Here is a 9,246-nt window from a genome sequence, read left to right as displayed (position 1 = left end):
ACAGCGTTGACATACCATGTTAAAGTTTAAACCAGTTGACAGATGGGGACTGCCTATCCTCCAAACTGGCCAACTTACCCATGCCTTTTAGGATTTTAGGATCACACAGGAGCAAAATGAGAATAGTTGCCAGGCCACCCAGCAGACAGCAATTAATTTCAAAGAAAAGAAAGACATGTAACCAGTTCTACCACTGACTTTTCATCCCGACAAATACTTCCAGTTTCACTTAACATCATAAAACATTCATGCAGTAAACTATGTTGCAAGTCTTGTCTGTAATTATTGAACGTTGACTAAAGTGGAAGAACACACCCAAGGTAATCCTGACCCCTCCTCTTTCTGAAGACATCTTAAAACCGCTTCCCTCAGCATTTTGATATTTACACACTCACCAGCACTGAGAGGGGAAATGGCACAGCAAGGATATCGATGTGTTGCCGGACCTGAGAACGTAGAATGTGATTTCTGCAATGGGAGAAAACGGAAAGCTTTCAAATCCTGTCTGCAGTGTGAGTTCTCCTACTGTGAGGACCACATCCAGCCTCACTACGAAGGGCCCTTGAAGAAACACAGACTGGTGGAAGCTTCAAAGCGCCATGAAAACATCTGTAGTCAACACAATGAGGAGAAAAACATCTTCTGCTGCACTGATCAGCAGTGTATCTGTTTGAGCTGCTTTACGACTGAACACAAAGGCCACAGCATAGTGTCTGTCTCAAAAGAAGTGCCCAAGAAGAAGGAAGAGCTAAAAAAAAGACGACAAGAAATCAACCAGAGAATCCAGAGTCAAGAGAAAGATGTGTTTGCTCTTCAGCAGAAGATGGACGCCCTCAATCGCTCTGCTGATAAAGCAGTGGAGGACAGTGAGAAGATGTCTACTGAGCTGATTACACTTATGGAGAAAAGGAGCTCTGGTGTAACGCGCAAGATCAAATTTCAGCAGGGAATTGAAGTGAGTTGGGCCGAAGAGCTTCAGGAGAAGCTGCAGCTGGAGATCGCTGATCTGAGGAAGAACAAAATTGATTTGGAGAAGCTGTCAGCCGAAGACGATCCGACCCAGTTTCTGCACAAGTACGCCTTGCTGACACCGCTCCCAAAATCCACCACCGTGCCAATCTTCAACACGGGCCCTTTGCAATACTTTGAGGAAGTGACTGCTTCTGTTTCTGCGGCCAGAGACACACTACAAACCAGCTGTACCAAGGAGTGGACCAAGATCTCAAGGCGTGTGGCCGAGGTGAATGTTTTACCACTACCAGAACCCAAGACGAGAGCTGAATTCTTGCAGTATGCAAAATCTTTCAAACTGGATCAAAACACGGCGAGCATGGAGATGTCGTTATCGGAAGGGAACAGGAAAGCCACATGTACAAAAGATCAACAGCCGTATGGTGCTCACGCAGACAGATTCATGGGGAGGTCTCAGGCTCTGTGTAAAACAGGCCTGTCTGGGCGTCATTACTGGGAAGTGGAGTGGAGTGGCTTAGGAGTTTCAGTAGCAGTTGCATACAGGGACATCGCCAGAACAGGAGCTTGCAGTGTATTTGGTGAGAATGACAGGTCTTGGGCATTAGAGGTTTTGGACCAAGAACATATTATAACTTATAATTTCAAGCACAACCGCAACAGAAAGAAAAAGTCATTTGCAAAGCCCTGCGCCTCCAAAGTAGGGGTGTTCCTGGACCACAAGAAAGGGATTCTGTCCTTTTACGAGGTCTCTGACACTATCACTTTCCTTTTCAGAGAACAGACCAGATTCAGTCAGCCACTCTATGCTGGACTTGGTGTTTATTATTATGGATCAACAGCCAAGTTTTGTGACACAATGTAGTACACAATGATTTAACTGAAGTTTCCCCAGGAAACAACGGCAGTTTAGATCAGCCAAGAGAGAGAGAGCTTTTACAAATTAGATACAGCTCCTTTAGTAATGCAACCAAGCCGATATTCAACCATGTGGTGTCCTGTGTGCTCTATATCTGCACTGTTGCTGTAACGCTTTATGTTTTGTCGGTGATTTGGAGCTTAAATAAGCAGGGTGTCATTTTTTTTATTATTGTGGGTTTTTTGGTACAGACAAAGGACTGTTTTGTTCATTAATCTGATTCATCACTGAATTATTTTACTACACAGTGCTGACATACGAAGCATACTGTTTTGTGTATAAAGTGAATACATAGCTTGAAAGATGGACCTCTAACCCTAACCCTTTTTGTCCCACTTGGACAAGCATGGAGTTTACTATTTACAGTACTTAGTTACTGGGGCCTTTGCACTCGCTTATTTTCTTTTGTATTTTCTTTTTAATCTTATTGTCTTTTTTGATTATTATCATGATAATGATTTTCTCTTTTTTTGTTACCATGTATCTTGTTCACTTTGCTGCCACGATCCTGTAAATTTCCCCATTGTGGGACAAATAAAGGAATATCTTATCTTAACAACACAAGTCTTGATTCAACCTGATTTAACAGTCTCGGTAAAAATACATGTATCAAAAGCCTATGACGTAACACATGGTTTTGCAGCACAAACTTTACTTTAATACCTACAGAAAAAATTTGAATGAACATGGTTCAAGTGTGTACATTCTTCTCAATTCATTTTGGTAGCTGTCGGAAAATGTATTTGGATCCACACCTGGGAAAGAAAGACAAAGCTTTGAGAGATTTCTCAAACCGCCACCATCTACTGGAAAAGTGTGGACACCTCTGCTCGACAGCCATCGATATTGTGCCTCCCTCTAAAACACACAGTTGCCCTCCCATTTTCTGCACACGCTAATGACCCTGCCACGGTGTCGCCATCTAGGAGAACAGCCTCCACAAAGATTTCCTCCAACAGCTCCACGCTGAGCTGTGTATCTTGAAAAATGTTTTTAAAAATTGAATATATCAGTAATGGTTTGAAATGATTCCTTCACAAAGGTGTTTGACTTTATTATATTTTACTTCAAAAAACTAAAGTCAACTAAATGTAAACTTTTGATATATGTATTTATAAATAATTCTTTTCTAATTATTATTCTAATTCAATTACTTAATATATTCTTGTTTATTGTATGAACTGTGTGTGTACATTGATACCACATGTAACCGGACTCAAATTAGTACGTGTGCACATACTGGGGAAATAAAACACGTTCTGATCTTAATTCTGAGTGACAAGTTAACAGAGTTGGTCCATTAACGCTCCCTCCTGGCAGGAAAAGGACACTGCCGCTGAAGACTCAATCGATGTCGGAAAATGTGGTAGTATTAGTCATATTTAAAACACAGGTTTTAATCAGATGGAAAAGGGAAAAACACTCCGATAAATCCTATTGTATGTTAGTGGAAAATGGTTAAGTAAGACTATCATAAGGTTCATGAGTACTACATGCAATCACTGAGATTGACATGCTGTTCATATGATGAAAACATGCCACGGACAGACTGACATGCTGTTCATATGATGAAAACATGCCTCGGACAGACTGACATGCCGTTCATATGATGAAAACATGCCTCGGACAGACGGATATGCTGTTCATATGATGAAAACATGCCACGGACAGACTGACATGCCGTTCATATGATGAAAACATGCCTCGGACAGACGGATATGCTGTTCATATGATGAAAACATGCCACGGACAGACTGACATGCTGTTCATATGATGAAAACATGCCTCGGACAGACTGACATGCCGTTCATATGATGAAAACATGCCTCGGACAGACGGATATGCTGTTCATATGATGAAAACATGCCACGGACAGACTGACATGACGTTCATATGATGAAAACATGCCTCGGACAGACGGATATGCTGTTCATATGATGAAAACATGCCACGGACAGACTGACATGCCGTTCATATGATGAAAACATGCCTCGGACAGACGGATATGCTGTTCATATGATGAAAACATGCCACGGACAGACTGACATGCCGTTCATATGATGAAAACATGCCTCGGACAGACGGATATGCAGTTCATATGATGAAAACATGCCACGGACAGACTGACATGCCGTTCATATGATGAAAACATGCCTCGGACAGACGGATATGCTGTTCATATGATGAAAACATGCCACGGACAGACTGACATGCCGTTCATATGATGAAAACATGCCTCGGACAGACGGATATGCAGTTCATATGATGAAAACATGCCACGGACAGACTGACATGCCGTTCATATGATGAAAACATGCCTCGGACAGACGGATATGCTGTTCATATGATGAAAACATGCCTCGGACAGACGGATATGCTGTTCATATGATGAAAACATGCCACGGACAGACTGACATGCTGTTCATATGATGAAAACATGCCTCGGACAGACGGATATGCTGTTCATATGATGAAAACATGCCACGGACAGACTGACATGCTGTTCATGTGATGAAAACATGCCTCGGACAGACGGATATGCTGTTCATATGATGAAAACATGCCACGGACAGACTGACATGCCGTTCATATGATGAAAACATGCCTCGGACAGACGGATATGCTGTTCATATGATGAAAACATGCCACGGACAGACTGACATGCCGTTCATATGATGAAAACATGCCTCGGACAGACGGATATGCAGTTCATATGATGAAAACATGCCACGGACAGACTGACATGCCGTTCATATGATGAAAACATGCCTCGGACAGACGGATATGCTGTTCATATGATGAAAACATGCCACGGACAGACTGACATGCCGTTCATATGATGAAAACATGCCTCGGACAGACGGATATGCAGTTCATATGATGAAAACATGCCACGGACAGACTGACATGCCGTTCATATGATGAAAACATGCCTCGGACAGACGGATATGCTGTTCATATGATGAAAACATGCCTCGGACAGACGGATATGCTGTTCATATGATGAAAACATGCCACGGACAGACTGACATGCTGTTCATATGATGAAAACATGCCTCGGACAGACGGATATGCTGTTCATATGATGAAAACATGCCTCGGACAGACTGACATGCCGTTCATATGATGAAAACATGCCTCGGACAGACTGACATGCCGTTCATATGATGAAAACATGCCTCGGACAGACTGACATGCCGCTCATTAAACGGAACATTCCTTCGACAGACAACAACAGGGAGGGACATATGCGCTGACTGTGCATGCTATAGAACTCAAAATAATGAAAATGAGAACCCATTGATTGATTAGTCAGACTGCCTGCGATAGGTTATCAAAATATTGGCCAAATGACCCTTTTTATGCTAACGTTAATGAATCCCGTAGTAGTCTTCATTTCTAAAGGCTCACATTGAGACATCCATCACTTGACGTAAGACGCTGTGCTAGTTTTGTTGTGCTAATTACAAAGCATACAAGCACAGCAGCTGTGGGGACTTGAGCTGAAACAATGAGTTCATTCATTGATTAGTTGATTTTATAGAACAAAAATTTGGTATTTAACAGTTCTCAAATTAATTTTTCAAGCAAAATTGTGGGAAATAATCTGGTTCCAGCCTCTTAAATATTAGCATTTCAAGAGTTTACATCGTTTAATGATTGTAAATTGAGGACCTTATGACAAAGGAAGGTATTTTCAGGGATACTTTAACAAATAATTAATCAAGGGAGTGAGAAAATATTTGGCAGTTTATTAGTCAGTGAAAATAAACGTTATTTGCGGCCGCACAGTTGTAAGACAATTTCCCTAAATGTTATGTCACAAAGTAGAGATTCAGAGCATTTCTAAACAAAAACAAGCAGTCCAGACTACCGTGCAACCCTTTTGTAATTTGAAAGTATTTGATTCCTCCTCATATTACGGACATTTTCCGGTTGCAATAAAACAAGCACAAACAGGTGGCTGACAGACAGTCCTCCCGGCTCACACAGCAGCCAGCTCCAGCAGCAGCCTCTCCTTCTCCTGCCGCAGCTCCACGATGCTCTGCTTGTTCTGCTCCAGCCGGTCCTCCAGCCACTGCAGCAGCGGCCCGCTCACCGCGGACATCTGGCTGCAGAGGTTCTTGGTGAACACCGAGCCGTTGTGGATCTTGGTGACGGGGTCCAGGTGCGCCAGGCTGTGGATCTTGCGGTAGGTGTCCTGCTCCTCCTGGCACAGGATCCGCGGCAGCTCCACGGCCGACTCCAGGCACACCTTGCCGATGGCTTCGCGCGGCACGACGTGCACGGGGATCTCGACGCGCTCGTACTCGGAGCCCTTCTGCGCATTCACGGACTGGAAGCAGGTGTAAAGCACCCGGCCCGTCTTGGTGTTCTTGTCCTCTATGAAGCAGGAGAAGATGAGGCCCACGAAGCACTGGTCCAGCATCTGGTACATCGCCTGTGTCCTCACGTCGACGTGGGAGGGCCACACGGTGATGTGCGGGTGGGAGTGGTACCAGCCGACCACCCGCATCGGCCTGCCGGTCATGTCGGCCAGCCTCTCCGCCTCCGTGGAGGCCGCCGACAGCTGCTCCGGGGAGATCTCCACGCGGTCCTTCCTCTTATCCGAGCGGCGGAGGATGATGACGGAGTGGATGTGGACGATCTTGGCGATCTCCACCTCGCCGATGCACAGACCCATCACCTCCTCCTTTTCCGTGCTCAACGCGTGATTCATACACACGAGGAAGGCGTCCGACTCCAGGTGCACGGCGCTCACCGCCATCCTGCTTCACCGAATGATGTTTGCTACTCGGGGCAACGACGGAGACATAAACAAGGCAGCGGCGTTTCACTTCCGCGTTCGGAGGTGCTGCACAAAAACATTCCGTGTTGGTGCAGCTGGGCTCTGGTATAGACAGTTCCGCTGAATTCTTGGCTGTCGTGGAACAAATAGATAAATTATTCATTTTAATTTTGAATGAGTGTTGTTAAACGCCTTTGTCAGGGGCTTATTTTGGAGTAAGGGGTGCATATGCCTCCACTGTGAATCAAATATAACATATGAATGAATAGTGAATGGATATTAAATCAATAAACAGTCAAACATCAAGCAAGTGCAGCACAATACAAAGCAGACGCCCTCTTTTACCCGGACATTTCCTTTTTTTGAGACCTAAAAAATGCGTCCGGGTAAAAGAGGTCTGGTCACCCGAGCTAAACCAGGCTAAGGCTACTCGTGTTAGGCTGCATATGGGTGTTCGTGTTTATAATCACATTTGCTAACCTGTCGTTCTTTGAAACTCTGAAAAGTTCGGCATGTCTGTCGGATAGGTGCTTAGCCATATTTGAAGTGTTCCCTCCCTTTGCCGGGCTGGACTTGAAGCAGGAGGTTCCCCCTGATAACTCGCTGTGAGTGACGGCTGCCTGATGCACGTGTGAGAGCTGCGCAGCCCTGCAGTCAATGCGCGCGGAACAGTGAGTGCGCTCCGATTGCGTGCTTTTTTTTAAGTACCGGTACTAAAAATATTCAAAATCGTTTTGTTTTCCTTTTGTACCTTTTCTAGTACCGGTGCAACAGAGGGAAGAGTTTGGGATGTAACAGTCCGTTTAGCCTCTCGGCAAAAGGGGACATCTTCGGGCTATTGACTTGTCTCTACTTGTTGAGCTTGGTTGGGCTTCTTTGTCTCGCCTGTCTTTCCCCACCAGGTGTCTCCCTTGGCCGAATATTTATTCAGTGCCAGTGACTGTCCTCACCGTTTTACTAATTTTGTCTTATTCATTGGTTGGTCTTTTTAGCTCAGCTTCTGACTTCCTGTTATGGGCCTTGCTGTCCCGTCCAATACTTTTGTGCTCTTTAGGAAATGTAAAAAATATGGACATTGGACAAGCTGTATGTTTTATTCAGGGTTGCATCATAACCTCTAACTTATTGTTCACCCAATACCAGACATACCTCTCTGTACTTTCCTCAAATATATTTGCGGTTATCTCCAGCTCTTCTTTTCTCCTGTGTTTTCTTCCATTCTTATTGAACAAGACACCCTCAACATCTGGCCAAAGATAGATGACAAGCTGAATCCACTCTCATGTCTCCATAGCAACAGGTTGGGTTGGTGATAAAAACTTTGATCCTGAACATGCATGATGAAATGGGAAATTACTCAAACATGCCCACATCACACACAAACGTGTACACATTTGCGTGATTCATTGTGTAAAGCACAGACCCAAACATATTCACTTTGTATCAACTAATAGTTACTAAGCACGTTCGGGTGTGTGAGTGTGTATTCAGGAGCGGTTAGAGCGTTTGCTTTGGCACCTCTCGTGTCTGCAGAGGCGCTTGGTGTCCATGACGACTAAGATGCTGCCAGTCAGATGGACAGAGAGAATAACTGAAGGCCAGTAAGAAGGTTTGGTTCAAAATGGAAAGTATTTGACATTTGTGAAAGTAAACGGTCAGCAGCAGTAACATGCTTGATTCACAAAGAACAACACTACAAAGTGCAATAGAAGATAAAGCTGTTGATCGTCTATGTTAATGGAATTATCGATGGGGCAATGCGAGCTAATCACAACCGGACAATTAAGGTGGACCTCATGAGCGATGTGTCCAAGAATTGGAGCCAGGTCGGGGTTATCAAAAATTCAGCCGAAGGACTTCTCTCGTTCTGGGAAATTTATTTGTCAGATCACAGGTCAAGTACCAGCGCTGCGTTTGCAAAGGCAGGAGCCGTTCAGGCAGCACACAGGCCGGAAGAAAAACGGAAGTAATTACAGTATGTATGCTGTAGAATTACAGTAGAATACAGGGAATGTGGCTGCCAGTAGATTACTGTAAATGAACGGGAAAATTCGTTAGTGTAGTTCTGTCATGAAGGATGACCCATCCTTCATGACCATAGGTGAGGGTAGGAACGAAGATTGACCGGTAGATCGAGTGCATTAACGCCCCCGCTGCTCCGATTCTCCGGGCAAGCTCACACTCCATCTTCCCCTCACTTGTAAACACGACCCAAAGGTAATTTAACTCCTTCACTTGGGGTAAGGACACATTCCCTACCCAGAGTAGGCAATCCATTGGTTTCCTGTTGAGAACCATGGCCTCAGATTTAAAGGTGCTAATCCTCATCCCATCGGCAGCAAACTGCTCCAGTGAGAGTTGGAGGTCACAGACAGAAGATGCCATCAGGGCCACATCATGTGCAAAAAGCAGCGATGAAATCCGCAGCCCCCTCAAACTGTAGACCCTCCTCCCCCCGACTAGGCCTCGATGTCATGTTCATGAAAACCCCAAACAAGATTGGTGACGTACAGTGATTGGATGGCCCCGAGAAGGGCCCCCTTGCACTTGGCACACTCAAAGTGTTCAG

General features: G+C 44.7%; 2 protein-coding genes across 2 annotated transcripts; one reads left to right on the top strand and one right to left on the bottom strand.

The window, feature by feature from the left end:
* The first annotated feature begins 366 nt into the window (after positions 1-366).
* On the top strand, positions 367-2,452 carry LOC120832090 (tripartite motif-containing protein 16). Its single transcript, XM_040198128.2, has one exon. It carries the CDS (start codon positions 413-415, stop codon positions 1,832-1,834), a length of 1,422 nt encoding a protein of 473 aa, XP_040054062.2. The 5' UTR covers positions 367-412; the 3' UTR covers positions 1,835-2,452.
* Positions 2,453-5,620: 3,168 nt separating this feature from the next.
* brcc3 (BRCA1/BRCA2-containing complex, subunit 3) lies at positions 5,621-7,725 on the bottom strand. Its single transcript, XM_040198129.2, has 2 exons — positions 7,158-7,725; positions 5,621-6,809 (listed from the first exon to the last, which is right to left on the bottom strand). Exon 2 carries the CDS (start codon positions 6,654-6,656, stop codon positions 5,874-5,876), a length of 783 nt encoding a protein of 260 aa, XP_040054063.1. The 5' UTR covers positions 6,657-6,809; positions 7,158-7,725; the 3' UTR covers positions 5,621-5,873.
* Between the last annotated feature and the right edge of the window lie 1,521 nt (positions 7,726-9,246).

The sequence above is a fragment of the Gasterosteus aculeatus genome, chromosome 14 (assembly GCF_964276395.1).
Source record: "Gasterosteus aculeatus chromosome 14, fGasAcu3.hap1.1, whole genome shotgun sequence".
Classification (NCBI taxonomy): Eukaryota; Metazoa; Chordata; class Actinopteri; order Perciformes; family Gasterosteidae; genus Gasterosteus; species Gasterosteus aculeatus.
Note: the sequence above shows the minus strand (reverse complement) of the source record. Positions and strands in the feature narration are given on the sequence as shown.

Bases quoted from the DNA above. Each gene is read 5' to 3' on its own strand.
- LOC120832090 (XM_040198128.2), top strand. From the start codon at position 413: ATGGCACAGCAAGGATATCGATGTGTTGCCGGACCTGAGAACGTAGAA.
- brcc3 (XM_040198129.2), bottom strand. From the start codon at position 6,656: ATGGCGGTGAGCGCCGTGCACCTGGAGTCGGACGCCTTCCTCGTGTGT.